Source organism: Oncorhynchus mykiss, chromosome 12, assembly GCF_013265735.2.
Source record: "Oncorhynchus mykiss isolate Arlee chromosome 12, USDA_OmykA_1.1, whole genome shotgun sequence".
Lineage (NCBI taxonomy): Eukaryota > Metazoa > Chordata > Actinopteri > Salmoniformes > Salmonidae > Oncorhynchus > Oncorhynchus mykiss.
Window position 1 is genome coordinate 39,923,613 of NC_048576.1, and position 17,546 is coordinate 39,941,158.

The 17,546-nt window shown below is 41.5% G+C and overlaps 1 protein-coding gene across 19 annotated transcripts in view; it reads right to left on the bottom strand.

Annotated features, from left to right (window-relative positions):
• The window catches only part of ncam1a (neural cell adhesion molecule 1a), a 315,716-nt gene that overhangs the window by 195,839 nt on the left and 102,331 nt on the right, over positions 1-17,546 (bottom strand). Inside the window, exon 1 of one of the 19 annotated variants that reach the window (XM_036937570.1) lies at positions 9,855-9,921. The exons of the other annotated variants lie outside the window; for them this stretch is intronic. Within the exon in view, the coding sequence (XP_036793465.1) occupies positions 9,855-9,894 (40 nt within the window). The 5' untranslated portion in view covers positions 9,895-9,921. Of the gene's footprint in view, positions 1-9,854; positions 9,922-17,546 lie in introns of those variants that run through there. 19 annotated transcript variants of the gene reach the window in all.

The window sequence follows — 17,546 nt, forward strand, 5'->3', positions numbered from 1 at the left end:
TCTTATGCGGCATATTTTTTTCTGCATGGAAAACACAATTTTGTATTAGGGCGACCCTTAACTTGCTAGTTATCTAAGTAAGTGGCTGAATTAATAAAGTCACGGGGCATCATATTGTGTTAGCTTTCGCCGTGTTTGAGAAGTCAAAGCCCTTTGGATGAGTTCTGTACAGCTGCCACTGCAGCTTGATTTCCTAGCGTTTTTCTCAGCAAGCAGGTCCACAGTACAGTTCTTCCTTCGGACAAGCATGCATCAAAACTGTTCATTTGTACAATGCCTCACGTTCACATTCGCTTGTAAAACGTCCAAACTCAGGAGAAATTACATTTGGTAGCTCCTACCTATATATGTATAATTTTATGAGTTGGATTGCCTGTCTTTGCAATTTGTTGATTTTCATTTGCGCTTGTTAACTAGCAGCCTCCATGGAAATTTCCTATTACTTGTGAAAATTTTGTTAGCGTTCTGGTAATAGACACCCAATGGGCTTTTTTGCATATTTTTGGTGCCCCCTTGTGTACTAAACCGGTAATACCATAAATCCTGGTGTGAGAGAGGACGGTATTAGTATATGAAAATCTGGATGCTGCCTAACCCTAACACACTCACTCCACTTAAGACATCCACATACAAAGCCAGGTTCTGCTCGGTGCAAACCAAACCTAAGCGAAGTGAACGTCTGTGCTTGTATATCAAATCAAATGTATTTATAAAGCCCTTCTTACATCAGCTGATATCTCCAAGTGCTGTACAGAAACCAAGCCTAAAACCCCAAACAGCAAGCAATGCAGGTGTAGAAGCACGGTGGCTAGGAAAAACTCCCTAGAAAGGCCAGAACCTAGGAAGAAGCCTAGAGAGGAACCAGGCTATGAGGGGTGGCCAGTCCTCTTCTGGCTGTGCCGGGTGGAGATTATAACAGAACATGGCCAAGATGTTCAAATGTTCATAGATGACCAGCAGGGTCAAATAATAATAATCACAGTGGTTGTCGAAGGTGCAACAGGTCAGCACCTCAGGAGTAAATGTCAGTTGGCTTTTCATTGCCGATCATTCAGAGTTTCTCTACTGCTCCTGCTGTCTCTAGAGAGTTGAAAACAGCAGGTCTGGGACAGGTAGCACGTTCAATGAACAGGTCAGGGTTCCATAGCCGCAGGCAGAACTCCCTTAAAATACCTTCGCTTGAAAAATGAGAAAAAAGCAGCAATATTACTGTTTGTCCCTCGAGACGCCATAGCAGTACACTTCCTCAAAATAGTCTGAATTAATCTAACTCAAGAAATCTGTAATTCATTTTGAAGTTTTTGCAGAGGTTGTCAATTTTACATCTACGATGCTTGGTGCATTATTTCTCAAGTGAAAAAAATGTGCATGAAAATTAATCGTCTGACGTTGAATGACACACACGTCATTGAAGAATCCCTACTCTTGATCAATCACCAACAAAGGGACATAGACTTCGGCTGCCGAACTTCGGCTTATCTGAAGAAAAAGATGTGCTCAAAACCAAAAATGCAGAACGCTGCTGAACGCCAAAACAAACAAAAACGTAACATGTTGTCATAATATAAGCGCAAATAGTTTCAACTGGGAAGCATATGTTAAGCTTTACTCACTCAATCACTCACATACACAGAGACTTATTTAACACCCCCAAGGACACATCCTCTCTCACATCTGGCGTCCAGCGGCCTCCATTACACGGCTCTGTGGTACTGTGTACTGTATATCTGTCATTCTTCCAGGGAGCCCCAGAGATAGAGAGATTTAATTCCCTTTGTCTCCACACTCCTACACCCCATTGTCTCTCGGGGAGAAAAGGAGGCAGAGCACTTGGGATTGGGGGGGGATGTAGGTCCTCCTCTGATAACACACACACACGCGACAGGTGGAGAATGAGGAATTGAGTGTCAGCGTGCTATCTGTTGTTGTTTTTTCAAAAGAAAAGTACCAGAGCGCTATCTGCTTTTTCAAAAATAGAGTGCAATGTATGTATTAAGTACAATGTGAATACCAAGTTTGGTTCAAACTTGTGGTGCAGCATGTTTATTTTCTGTAACAGGTGAAATATGGGGCCAATGCACTTTACTGACTGTACTGGAGGAGGCACTTTTTTTTACCCTTAAGTGTGTGTACATTACTGTGTTTATATGTGGGGTATTGTTTTTCAACAGGAAAAATAGCTGGAGTGTCTATAAATACTCTGGCAGATAATTGGTGGAGAGATTCATGAGCTGTGGAAGATGTGACATACACATTGAGCAACAAATCACGTCAGCGCCACTAGGGACTATTTATGTAACGTTTGTGTAATGCACCTGTGAAAGGCCATCTCTACAGCACGAATGCAACATATGTTTTTCACAGCATAAACACTTTTTTTGACTGGCAACCAAGGAGTGGCCATACTTCCCTGGCTAATCTAGAGACGAAAGAAACGCACACCTACAGTATTTAGGCAAGGTGCTGGCTAGTGGAGTAGATCACACTCTAGGAGCTCAGATGCAATAATTTAATAACCTAATAACCAACGTTTCGACAGACAAGCTGTCTTCATCAGGGTATAATGACAAACACTGCGGGGTGACTAGTTTATATAGTGTCAAAGGACACACACAGGTGTCTGTAATAATGGCCGGGTGGGGCCTGAAATTATTGGTTAATTCTCAGATAATTCTCAGATTCTCAGACATACCAAAAACATGAAAGGATAGCATACGATCATAGATACAATTTGGCTACATAGGCCTACAAAACATTTACAATAGCAAAATCACAGTAATCACAAGAATGATTTCAGATCAAAGTCTACGTTGAGACCGAAGGGAGAAAGAGTCTATAAATTAAAGATCCAGGCAGCCTCTCGTTTTAACAATAAATTGTTGAGGTCACCCCTTCTCCTAGGGAGGGTGACATGTTCGATGCCGATATAACTTAGAGACGAAATCGAGTGGTTTGCTTCCAAAAAGTGGGCAGAGTTTTTGCACCGAAGGGTGCTATGATGCTCAGAGATTCATACTTTTAATTGCCACTTTGTTTTACCCACATCATTTTTACCACAGTGACAAGTTCTAAGATAAATAACTGCCTTAGTGGAGCATGTGATAACACCTTTGATTGGGATTTCCCTGTTTGGGGGTGTTTGAAGGATCGTATGCTATCCTTTCTGGGAATTAACCAATGTTAATGATTACAGACACCTGTGTGTGTCCTTTAACACTATATAAACTAGTCACCCCGCAGTGTTTGTCATTATACCCTGATGAAGACAGCTTGTCTGTCGAAACGTTGGTTATTAGGTTATTAAATTATTGCATCTGAGCTCCTAGAGTGTGCGGCTGTCCTTTACATTTTTCATACTTCCCTGGTCCCCTTGTTATTGGAGCTCAGACCCTTACTGAAGTATGGCAGCAGGTAGTCTCAAATCCACTTTTTCCGTAGTCACAAAAGCAACCGTGGCAGTCCTTCAGGGACCCAGATTGCCACCCACTGCACTAATGAACTGGTAAAACAAATACCTTTCATTGGACCACCAAGCCCTCGGGGACACCGGAGCTGATGTCATTGTGCTGCTTCGGTTACAAACCGTTAGGGCCTCGCGACGGGGCCATGGCAACGGAGCTAATTATTCCTGGTGAAAATTAGGGAAAGGTGCCTGAACTAATCAATGAGCTAAGCATTTTATACTCATGTTGCCTTCCTTGTCGAGTCAAGAGTGGAGTGTCTTGACTTGGAGGTATCACCCCTGCATTGTTTTAGGTGTACACTTTTACCTGACAAGATGTTCAAATCTGAGAAATCAATAGATGAAAACATGTTGAGATGCTAGCTCTCTTTGTGAAGGGAGGTTGTAAGAGGAAGTCTCCAGACAAATACAACCATCGCCTGTGTGAATCAGTGAAGTGTCTTCCCCCCCCCCCCTCCCTTCTTATCCCCCACACGCTCCCTCCCTCCACCTTGCTGTCACACCCCTGCTGAGCCTCCCTGGCATGAAAGACAAATATTGCCCTTCACCTGGGACGAAACATAGTCAGTCCCCCTTCTCAGCTGGGGCCTTTTATTCACCACAGAACAGTGCCAAACACTTCCATGGTCATCACTTCCTCTGGGTCCTCTTGGACCATCTCACTCGTTGCCTTTTGTTGGTGCCTGGAACGAGAACAGCGAGCTGTCCTAAGATTCACCTGAAAGCTCAAGAAACTAGGAGGACGGTCCTAGAACGCAGACTGGTTATAATACTTGAAGAATCTTGAAGAAGAAACTTGCACCAATGAATCAAAAGCTTATTGTTTTCCTTCTAGAATATCACCTCTCCCACAACTGCATCCCAAGATAAATATTAATTCACTGACATCTCGCTCTTAACTCATCACTGTTAATTGATAGCCGTTAGCTTTGAGCTATTGCAGAGGCTAACACTTGGGGTGATAGAGACATTTTGACAAATGAAGGAGGAAGCCATTACAGTTTAAATGCAGTGTATTGCCATCACGACAAAGTGGGGCTAAGGGAACATAGGCAAGGGCCAGATGATACAACCTCTGGTGACCAGGCAATATGTCTGGATTCTAACAACTGCCTCGTCAATTGTTGGATGAGCGACTGAAAAATGAAGCACAACACGTATCTTGTTATGAGAGTGCATGGTGGGCATATTTATGTTTTTTTTTTAAATGCAATAAAACAGAAGAGTTTTCATAGTCCGTCTGCTGGCTTTCGCTTTGACTATAGCTTGATTGTGCATCATGCCTCATTTGAATTGCAAATGAGGTTTATAAATACATTAATGCAAAAACTAATTGGAAAACAACTCGCAATGCACTATTTCACAGCAAAAGTATTGTCAGAGTACGGTAAACATTCTCCGATGTTGGCATATCAGATTTTAAAGCCCAATAAAGAGGCCCAACAGTGATGAGGAACAGGAGTGACAACACTTATCTTTACTGCTGGCTTCAACAAAAACGGCAGTCTTCCAGACTGTCTTTTTTTACAAGCCGATAACACAAGTCATTTCACATTGATTACATAAGTCAGGGAACACAAATTAGTTGACTCAGATTCCAAACAGCCAAATGTTGTAAAATGACTGGAATCTTTTTCCCTCCAAATGCACTGGAAACTATATAGGATGGGCAGGCATACATGGGGACAAGTGAGATGTCAGCCAAAAACAGTGTCCATCTGCAACAGCTGTGTGGAGCCTTCTCCAAATGGCAAAGCCCGATGTCTGATGTTGACAACTAGCTCAAGTGGTCTGAATCTGCTTCCAATTTATAGCTGAACTAAGGCAAGCCTTGTACAAGCATTTATGTGATGAGACCATTTCCTATAGGAGCTGCACTCCCATTCAACCTTTGTAAATAGTTAGACTTTCTGATTCTAATGACTCTTTATAGAGCAAGGCCTGACAGCTTGGCTCATGTAGTTTCATATTGCTGAAGGATGAGGGCACTGCCGTTGGCTCAGCATTCTCCCAGCTTTGGTCACCATTTGGCCTGCTCAGATTTCCAAAAAGCGCTCACTCGTGCTCTCTGACTGGAAAAGCCCACACAGCAAAACTGAGCATAGGGGGATCCTGATGGCATGAGGTGTTCAGGCTTTTTGTGTATCAAAAAAGACAAAGCCTAAATGTAACCGACCGACTCAATATTATGTAGCAAAACTCAATTTTTTTTTTACATCGGATAAAAGTCTGGTATATCATACACTACAGTTGAGGAACAACGGGAGAAAAATTCTGGTTTGAAAGTTGATAAACTTGTAACCCTACTTTGAGAAAATAGCCCTTGAATGTTTTGATACACCTACTGGAGAGATCTTCTTTGTCTACACACATTCAACATTGTTCACACCCTCTTAAGCCTCCACCCATCTCTTTAAGGGTTGATCCAAGCTTTCTGTGCTAACAGCAGTCATGCACCCAAGCTAAATGGCTAACGTTGGCTAGCTTGCTAACTAATTAAAGACACAAATGAGAGAACAGCTCACTGACCATTTTACTCACCCTAGCAAAGCTGGATAGGCTGTTTTTATGTTATCCAGAGCGTTGGTGACTGCAACTGTACTGCTGGCAACAATTGAATTACGTTTTTTTGGCAAAGTTTACTGACACCAACCATATTCAACAGGTGTTGAGCGTTTGTAAATTCATCAGTTGTTCTGCGCTCTGGCACACTCAGACGAGAGTGCTCTGAAATCGGAGTAGACAGCCAGAGTGAATTTACCAGCTACGTCTATCAACAGCTGTCGTGTCGCAGTGACACCATGAACGTTCTATTTAAATGGATACTTGCATAGTGGAGTCTTTTGTTAAGACATGGAGCTAGCTAACTAAATAATGAACCATAATCTCATGACATTTCTACCCTGCATGAATCTGCAGGTAGCTAACCAACGAGGTTCTATGTTAGCTAGCTAACAACTAGCAAAGCAAATAGTTCTGAGATACGAATAATATTACTACACAGATCATACACACAATGTTAGCCAGCTAGCTAACAGTACACTTTAACTTGAAATGAAAACAACTTTCTGACCAAATTAGAAACGTGTAATATCTGAAAATGTAGCTAGTTAGACTATGTTACCTGTATACATGGACGAGTTTCCCTCTGTCACAGATGCCATGTTTGCTGATTTCAAAACTCGGTCCTCCAGAAAGTGGAGAGCAACACTTATGCAGTTCTACTACGCAATATAAAATAAAAGCAGCATTAGACAGGATTACCTACACATACTGAACAGCTTAAATAGACATAAGCGTGCTACATGGCAGACCAATCCGAACTCATCTCTCAGCAGGCCCACCACACTCATTATCCCAGTCAATCATGGCTAGCCGGAAGGTTGCTGTCTTTTTCTGTGGCTAAACCAACGATGCTTGTAATTTAACAATTGCATTCATATTTACAGATGGCATACAAGTTTGTTATTAAGGCACATGCTTTTTTTGATTAAAAAAAAGTTTACGTTCAAATGGCTCTCCTGTGAAGTAGTGATGCACGACATATGCCTAGTTCCCTGAAACGAGTCACAGTTGTCGCAGTGGCATCATGAACATTCTATTGTCGTCCGACAGCAAACTTGTCATTGTCATTATGATAAAGTATGAACACAAAAAAACAGGCTGCTTGACATCAGCAGCATGGTGGTGTATTTTAACACCAATAATCCAATCTGTTTAAAAATGAATTTATCATGTGTTAATCTAGCAAGCCAGGCAACTAAAAGCTAGCTTGTCAGCTAGCTAGCTAACGTTAAATTAGTTGGCTAGCCAGTTCAAATAATGACCATATCATATTGTACTCATTATTACAGAAAAATGAACCCACACAAATATAATTATTTACAAGTTAATGGCGTGCTAATTACAGAAAATAGCTTACAGTTGTTAATGTGACAAAATAAAAACAGGGCATTCTATTTTAGAACTTGGACACTGTCTCGTTGGCCTAACGTTATATCCTAATTTGACGTTGGTACAGGTCATGTTGTTCTTCACATTGCCATCCTGGTAAACACACTATATCAAATAAAAAAAAAAAGTTTATTTGTCACATGCACAGGATATAGAAGGTGTACAGGTATAGTGGATTGGTTACTCGAAATGAACCATAATCCCAACTCGTAACCAACTAGGTTAAAGATAACCAAAGATAACTAAAGATAACCAACTAGGTTCAATGTTCGCTAGCTATCTAACATTAGGCTATAACTTGGAATGCAAATGGCTCTAAGATAAGAATAATATTTTTATACAGTTTATACATGTAGCTAGCTAGCCAACAGCACAATTTAACTTGCAATGAAAACGAACTTGACAAAATTAGAAACTTATAATATCTTATAATAGCTAGGTAGACTCTCTTACATGGATTACATGGATTTACATGGATAGATGCTTCTCCCTCTCTGTCATGGATGCCATGGTTTCCCTTAGTTTGAAGACGTACTCCGGAGACAGGTGTTTTATACAACAGCCTTCTGTGTGTTCTCTTTTCGACTCCCTCCGCATATTTACAATCAAACAACAGAATTTTCTCCATCTCCTTAGCTATCATACTCTGCTTCTGTAACCGATGTGAAATGGCTAGCTAGTTAGCGGGGTGCACGCTAATAGCATGTCAATCGGTGACATCACTCGCTCTGAGACCTTGAAGTAGTTGTTCCCCTTGCTCTGCAAGGGCCGCGGCTTTTGTGGAGCGATAGGTAATGATGCTTCGAGGGTGGTTGTTATGTGCAGAGGGTCCCTGGTTCGATATGTGCAGAGGGTCCCTGGTTCGAGCCCAGGTAGGGGCGAGGAGAGGAACAGAAGCTAAACTGTTACACTTCCACCAGGCACTCCACTGATTTCGAAACGGGGTCATCCAGAATGTGAAGAGCATTAGCAACACTTTTGCAGTTCTTCGTGATATTTTAAGGATTACCTACACTGAGCAGCTCATGTTATAGACAGAAGCGTGCTACATGGTAGACCAATCCAAACTCACTCTCGGCATGTCCAGCCTATCCATTACCTCAGCCAATCATGGCTAGCGGGAAGGTTCCTGTCTTTTTTCGTGGCTAAACCAACTAGGCTCGTAATTTAACAATTGTATTTTTATTTATAGGATGGCATACACATTTTTATTAAGGCACATGCCAAAAAAATAATTTGGATTAAAAAATACATGTTTACTTTCAAATTCCTCTCCTGTGAAGTAGTGATGTGCAATTTACGCCTAGTTTCCTAAAACGTGCCACAAATACAGCTTTTGTGGCTTCACTGACACATGAGTCACATCCTCACACTGCATAGCCTACACAGGTCTTAGAGCTACAGTAGAACTGTTCGTGTTAAAACGTTTATATATGCTAATCACTCAGCCTTGAATACAGTTATGGAATTTTTGTGGTGTAACGTACTATCATAGCTGCCATATTTCAGGCTTCAAAGTTTCCTTCCTGCATAACCTCAATGTATTGGCCAATGGCAGAAAAATAAAACATAAGCACTCTACTGGTCAAAACTAATTTCCTTTGGTCCAGATGTGTAATGATTCTGACAGTTATGACTAGGATCTAAAGGCCTTGAGTTATTTGAAGCCTATAGTGTTCCTTACTCTCTGTTGTGGGTGCAAACTTAAAATGTGCATTGATGGCATACTGGAAAAAGTGGGGTATAAGTGGAGTATAATCTAACATGAGCCTTGCCAAGTGAAATACTTAATTACTAGGATCTTGGAAACCATTATCAGCCGATTAATGCTGGGAAGCTCAAGAAACATTATCACATAGGTTTGTTGAATATTCATAAGCCCAAAGATTCTTGGATCGATGAGATTTCACACTTAACTTTCTGTAGACATTCCAATACTTGTTTTTCAACGTCAGGTTCTTCTCTGCCAACGGGGCAGTTAAAGGGGAACAGAAAAACTAGATTCTAGAAAGCCAGCTAACTGTAAATTACCATGTTTTTTTTGTTCACATTATTACATCACTGACGGGACAGAAACATTTTGGAATGTTGATTTATGATAGCCTTTAATGCTCATTGCTCAAGGGGTTTGCAGGTCATTTCTATTTTTCTAATGGCTGTAACCTCTTTTTGATCTTATTTTTCATAGCAGGCCATACTGATCTCTGCCTGTCCTGTGCATCCTGTCAGGGCAACAATGTATGCATTCATCATCACCAGCAAAGTGATCACACCATTGTGATCGCTCTCATTTCAAACTTTTCCTGATAGTTAATTTGGACTATGCTGTATTTTACATTCAGCATGCAAAAGCAAGGTTGCTTCTGTCTCGAACAGGCAAACAGTAAAAAAAATAAAAAATCTAGATAATTTACCAACAAGTTTTCCTGCGACTCACCAAGAGGTTCGGAGTAGCTGAAAGGCCAGCGGAGGTGCATTATTGTGCAGGAGAACAGTGAGGACAGACATGCAGGTAACTGCATAAATAAATGAAACACTTGAGTAAATGAGGGATACAAAGTATATTGAAATCAGGTGCTTCCACACAGGTGTGGTTCCTGAGTTAATTAAGCAATTAACATCCCATCGTGCTTAGGGTCATCTATAAAAATGCCCAGTTGCCCATTATTTTGGCTACCATGTGTAGAAGAAGAGATCTAATGTGACTTTGAAAGAAGGGTCTCAATGGAACATAGGTGGTTTAAAGTGTGTGTGTGTGTGTGTTCCATATGCACAAAAAGCTTATTTCTCGCAATTGTTTGCACACATTTGTTTACAACCCTGTTACTGAGTATTTCTTCTTTGACAAGATAGTTAATCCACCTGACAAGTGTGTCAAGGAGCTGATTAAACAGCATGATAATTTCACAGGTGCACCTTGTGCTGGGGACAATAAAAGGCCACTCTAAAATGTGTAGTTTTGTCACTCACCACAGTACCACAGCTGTCTCAAGTTTTTAGGGAGTGTGCGATTTGCATGCTGACTGTAGCAATATCCACCGGAACTGTTGCCAGAGAATTGAATATTCATTTCTCTACCTCCAATGCCATTTTTGGAGAATTTGGCAGTACCTACAACCAGCCTCACAACCGCAGACCGCGTGTAACCACGCCAGCCCAGGACCTCCACATCTGGCTGCTTTACCAGTGGGATCATCTGATACCAGACACCTGAATAGCTGATAAAACTGAGTATTATTGTTTGTAATAAAGCACTTTTGTGGGAAAAAACTAATTCTGATTGGCTTGGCCTGGCTCCCCAGTGAGTGGGCCTATGCCCACCCATGGCTGTGCCCTTGCCCAATCATGTGAAATCCATAGATTAGGGCCTAAGGGATTTATTAACTGTAACTCAGTAAAATCATTGAAATTGTTGCATGTTGCTATAGTTTTGTTCAGTATAGAAGCTCATTCATAACCTTCATTCGTAGGGTAAATATATGGTCTAATACAGCAGTGAATTAACCATCCGCACTGTGCAAGACAGAATAAATCTCAGCCGGTTTCCAGAGTGTACTCACTCAAATAAAAATGTGTGGTCAGCATTGACCACATGCTTCACTAAGATTGATCAACTTTGAATCATTATGTAGGTGACGGTTGCACGTTATTTCTATTTTCCTAATGGTTGTCAATTTCATCAGCGTCATCATAGTCGCACGAGCCATAAAACTACTCTTTCTCCTAGTCACACGAGCCATAAAACTACTCTTTCTTCTAGTCGCACTAGCCATACGCCTACTCTTTCTCCTAGTCGCACTAGCCATACGCCTACTCTTTCTCCTAGTCGCACTAGCCATACGCCTACTCTTTCTCCTAGTCGCACTAGCCATACGCCTACTCTTTCTCCTTCAAACTCTTCCCATTAATGTATTTTATACTTTGTGTCTTTGCTACAAAGGCTCCATGTGGATCTTGCTGCAAGGAAACAAAGGCCATCCTGCTTGGGGTAAATGGAGTCAGGGAAAAGTAAATGGAGCTAGGGAGCCCACAAAACAGAAGAGGGGCCTTCACTTCGTTCTCAACAGACGGACAGCAAACATAAACAAACAGAATACATTATCCCCCCGTACTTATGCATGGCTGATAAAAGGCATTCTTTGTCTCAGGATTAGGTTCTCTCAGTTCTCTCAGACCGTTGGATTACGGCTCCTATACCTCCCTAAATTTTGCACGTTTGTTTCTAATTAAGCCCATCTGCTTTTTATATACGGGTATTAGAGCAACAGAAGTCTGGAGGGAGAAAACAAAAAAACTCCAGGAACTGTATTTTAACAGATGGAGGTATTAGCTGTGTGGCGTCTCGACCCCAAGTACGTCTCTGCTGAAATACGAGACGGATCGGAGGGGGTAGAGCACGTACTGTTTTCACACCAATCCACATATATTTCAAAAAGCGACGTTGGAAGGAAGTGTACGCCACCATTTTTGCATGTTTCAGCGACAAACTTTGACAAATTTAATTGACAACAGGGAATAATAGGGAAGAGAGAGACAATTATGTGTTATTTGGCGATGAGCAGCGTGTGTGTTGTCACTGCTGGCACTGCTGAATCCCAATTGCAAACCTCTTGTCCCAGGTCAGCCCCATCTAGCCGACATTAGGAGACGATTTTTCCATTGTCAGCAAATGCCAACATTAATTTACAGCAGCACACTGCCTCTGAAAAGAGACTTGCGGTTCATTCACTACAGAGATATTTTAATGATCCCCGTCCCCCTGCCATTCTTCCCATTCTCTGGAGTTTATGGATGAACCGATGGCGCCTCCATACTCAGATTGAACTACTCTAACAGACTATTCACCACATTACATACACCTGATTACATACACACACACACGTCTTTCCTTCTTATTGATAGCATATGTACATATCGCCGAATAGCCACAATAATACCATGTTCTCCATTTTGTCCGTGCTCTAGAACAAACATGTTTATTTGGATTGTCTCTCAATGTTTACAAGTGAGAGACTAGATTCAAATGTGGGCCTACGATCACAATACATGTAATAGGCTATACTATACATTTCAGTAGATCTTTCAGGGGTTGAAACGTAAGCATATAGTCCCATAACAAATTGTATTTGTCTGGCACTGAGTTACATTATTGACTTTCAATATCTCAACTCTCTCCCTTTTACTTTTATCTGTATGTATTTTATGCAATTTCCTCTGTCCCCCGGGGGTGTCAGTGTCAGATACACCTGTTTGGAATAAGAGGGCCTTAAAATTCACGTCACATCTACAGTAAATCAGCTTCAATCATCCAACTGCAAGTATGATGACTTATCCATGTACTATCCTGTAGTGTATCCAATACAATAAAGGCCTTTGATAGCAAATGCGGCAAAACAGTCTCCAGTCTCAAGCAAAGCACTACTGACCCACAGGATCAATGTAGTGGAAATGGTGTTGACAGATGATAGTTCACTCAACGCAGATAGAGACAACCCAATCACAACCATACAATGATGACTGACATGTTGATAGCATGATATCTAGGGCTGGCATAATTATCGTATATTCATATAACTGACAATAATGGACAAAAACCGTGAACTTAAAACAATACTCGTCATAATCGTCTTAATAGACTCATTTTTTAAATGTAAACATTTTTTTGTGTACTTTTTACCCCATTTTCTCCCTAATTTCGTAATATTCAATTGGTAGTTACAACGCTGCAACTCCCGTACGGACTCGGGAGAGGCGAAGGTCAAGAGCCATGCGTCCTCCGAAGCACGACCCTGCATAGCCGCACTGCTTCTTGACACACTGCTCGCTTAACCTGGAAGCCAGTGGCACCAATGTGTTGGAGGAAACACCGTCCAGTTGGCGCCTGGCCTGCCACAAGGAGTCGCTAGAGCGCGATGGGACAAGGAAATCCCGGCCGGCCAAACCCTCCCCTAACCCGGACAACGTTGGGCCAATTGTGCCCCACCTCATGGGTCTCCCTGTCGCGGCCAGCTGTGACACAGCCCGGTATTGTACCCGGATCTGTAGCAACACCTCTAGCACTGCGATACAGTGCCTTAGAACCACTAGATAGATATAGTTTACCCAATAGCAGTTTTTAATTTTTACATGAAGTGGTTAAAGTTAATCATTTTATGAGCAGAATGGCACGGTTGGGAGGAAAAGCTTCATTTTCAAAACCGTTTTTGAGACACTGGTCTCACCAAAGCTGTGTTGTATTTATTAGGTGTGCCATAGCTAGTTTTCAAATATGCATTATGATACATTACAAGCCCCAACAATGTTTTTTTTTACAAAAATGACAATTATGAAAATAACCACAGACATTTGCATGACAATTAATTGTTAACAAAAATGCCATAATTGTCACAGCCCTAATGATACTGTATCTTCAACATGTTCACACAGCAGGCTGTAGAAAACTGCTGCAACCATGACAAGGACCGACGAGTTGTGCGTTCCGAGATGCCATTCTGCACACCACTGTTGTACTAAGATATGATTTGCCTGTTTATTGCCTGGCTGTTATCTTGCACGATTCTTGCCATTCTCCCTCGACCGCTCATCAACGAGTTGTTTTCTCCCACAGGACTGCCGCTGACTGGATGTTTTTTGTTTGTCGCACCATTCTCTGTAAACCCTAGACCTTGTCGTGTGTGAAAAGCCCAGGAGGCCGGCCATTTCTGAGATACTGGAACTGGCGAGCCTGGCTTAGGTCACTCGTTTTTCCTCTTCTAACATTAAATCGAACAGTAACTGAATGCCTCGATGCCTGTCTGCCTGCTTTATAAAGCAAGCCACGGCTACATGACTTACTATCTGTAGGAGCAAACCATTTTCATGAACGGGCTGGGGTACCTAATAAAGTGCATTTGTACATTTATGCTACACACGCATTTACTATTGCTAATACTGCCTAATTTAAAACACTTGTCCCCCAATCCCTCCTTCCCCCAAACATGTGTAAAAAATGTACTATAAATTGTGACTTGGACTATACTAATGCTAAATGTTTATTATTTTCTACTTTATGTTCGTATTGTTATCTTTATTATTTGTTATTGTTGTTGCATTATCGAGAAGGAACCTGCAAGTAAGCCTTTCGGTTGGACAGTGTATACCATGTGTATCCCATAAATACGACTAATAAAACTAGAAATTTCCTCTGTGAAGACTTACGCCCCGGAAAAGTTTTACTTTCACTTTATTAATGCCCATTGGGCCGGATTAGAGGTGCGTCATCGTCTCATTGGCTTTCATATGGCTGCGGGACAGGCCTGGAAATAAATAAAGGTTGTTTCAATAAGGTTGTTTCTCCTTCTGTAGCCTTATACGGACTTCAGACAGCGTCTCTAATTTATCCTCCACCCCAGGAAAGAGCCATGCACGCAACATCCAGCACCGTTGCTAGGTGAAAATATATACAAGTTAAAAGTAAATTTACTGCTTTAAATATCAGACCGTTGCTTTTAAGACTAATGTGGCAGTCCCTGCGTGCCATAAATTCATTGTGATTGAGTATTAGAGGAGAAGATTCCCACTTTTCCCCCAGCCTGTACATTTGCTACTTGGTAATATTATAACCTTGGGCAGCTGTTGTTTTAATTAAATTATTATGCACTTTGCAGAAGCACTTTCTGGTGTGTGTGGGTGGGTGCGCGTGTGTGTGTGGGTGGGTGGGTGGGGCTTACACCCCTATAATTTAGCATTAGTACAAGGTAAAAATGGCCTGGGGCTATGTGATCTATTCTGTGTTAGCAGTGGAGCAGCTGCTCTTATTCCCTGGAACTCCTCTGGTTACAGTGCCCATCTGTGACCCACGCACAATCATCCAATCTCAGTGCTGCTGCTAATGAAAAATATTGATCGCTCCATATTTAAACTATAAAAAAAATTGAACAAAGAAGGTACATGTGGTGGGAGACAGGGATGGTCAATGGTGTGTGCTTTTACTGTCTCTGTTAGGCACATTAGCAGATGAAATTCACATTCTACAGCTGGACAGGGAGAGTAGAATCTAGCACAATGTACTTTTGTCTTTGTTTGGCACACTGGCGGTGTACTTTTTTAATACAGTGGTCACCAACCTTTTCTGAGTCAAGATCACTTTCGGAGTCAAAAAGCATGATTTTGTTTTAAGCTTATGCAACATTAACCTAATAAACACAACTCTGTAGGATTGTGGTTTGTGCAGTAGGCTTTATACATTATCACAGCATATTGTCTATGCTTGGCCTGCCAATTTTGTTCTTCGCAGACCATATTATATTTCAAAATTCAAGCTTTGTTAAAAGCTTGAAGCTTTGTTAAAATAGATCAGGTGTTGTGTCACTTGCAAGGGACAGCTGAGCATAAATTGAAATAATTGACAAATAATTGGCTTTTTTATTTTACTGGACTGATTGTACCTGCATCTGAGGGTCAGTTTCAGCGAGGGGAGGGATAGAGCAATAGAGGGTCAGCCTGTCATAGTCCCTGCTCTCTACTTTCCTCCGGTGAGACTGACCAGAGAGAGGGGAAACCGTCTTCCAACCTAATGGCGAAACTCGAGTCAAACAACATTATTTCTGCCTCATGCACTCAAGGGATCCTGAGTGTCGCAACCGTTTATGGCACTGCATCACAGTGCTAGAGGCATCACTACAGACCCGGGTTCGATCCCGGGATGTATCACAACCGGCTGTGATCGGGAGTCCCATAGGGCGGCGCACAATTGGCCCAGCATCTTCCGGGTTAGTGGAAGGTTTGGCCGGGGTAGGCCGAAATTGGAAATAAGAATTTGTTCTTAACTAACTTGCCTAGTTAAATAAAGGTTAAATAAATAAAAATGCACAAATTCATGTTGTTCCTATGACCAGACAAAGTGAAATATTACACGAATAGCTGCTAATAATAAAAATGCAGGCCTACTGATACACTTGGCTACTTATTCATTGCAGAAAGCTGCAGTGTTGGTTGTAGCGTGAATGGTAGGGAAAAGCACATTTTATGTTTTGTAAAAGTGTTGAATAAAAACATTGTCGACAGTGCTGAATAAAAACTTATAAACAGCTCTTTGCTGTATTCTTTGACAGTGATGGTTTTAAAAGTTATGATGTCTCACATAGGCTAGTATAACATTTTGCAGTAGGGTCATGGAAGCAGTATTTGACCTTTTGACTGTTACTTTGGTACATTGCAAAAAGCACATAAGTTAAAAGGTCTTTCTTTAGTACTTAGAAGTGCTGCTTGGAAAATAAATAACATTGGATATGTTTTAAACTCTGATAAATATAGGCCTAAATAGCCAAAATGGACAAAAGTGATTGGTGATTTGAGCCATCCGATTGACCAGCACAGTAGGCGCACTTGATTTAGCTCTTCTGGTACGCCGGAGTTTGTCCCTCCAGACAAATGAAATGGTTCAAAATGGGAACACTTTGCCTACCCGGCATGCAGGGCTTCTGAATCAAGTGATGTAGTTCTGTCCTTGAGCTGCTCTTGTCTATTAATGTTATGTATTATGTCATGTTTTGTGTGGACCCCAGGAAGAGTAGCTGCTGCTTTTGCAACAGCTAATGGGGATCCTAATAAAATACCAAAAACCTACCGCCAGCAGCGCAAGACAAAATAGGACGCGAAGGGCTTCATCATCGGCTTTTCTACAGACATTTTTAGTGATCAACTAGGAATGCCTTGAAGATAGACTGATCGAGATCGACCGGTTGGTGATCACTGTTTTAATGCAACTCAAATAGAAAATGTCAAATGCTCTGTGCTATGAGTGGAACAGTTCTAGATTTGAAAAGATCTGTCCTTGAAGATAAGAATGATTTTTCTTGATACAGTTTTCCATAAAAGCAACATGGCTTCTACTTAAAAAGTGCCACAATCTACCAACAGAGCTGCGTGGCCTATAAATAAAAGATTGCGTCACTAAATTAATAGAAGGATGATTTGAACTGAGATGCATAAAATCTGGAGCACAACATTTGGGAGCTTCTGGGTCTCTTGTAGAAATAATGTTTGGAGGGAGAGAAGAGGGAGACAGGAAGAGAGACAGGGATATAGATAATGAGAGGGAGAGACAAAATAACACTGGCTTGCTATGTCGTCCTACATTAACAGTGAG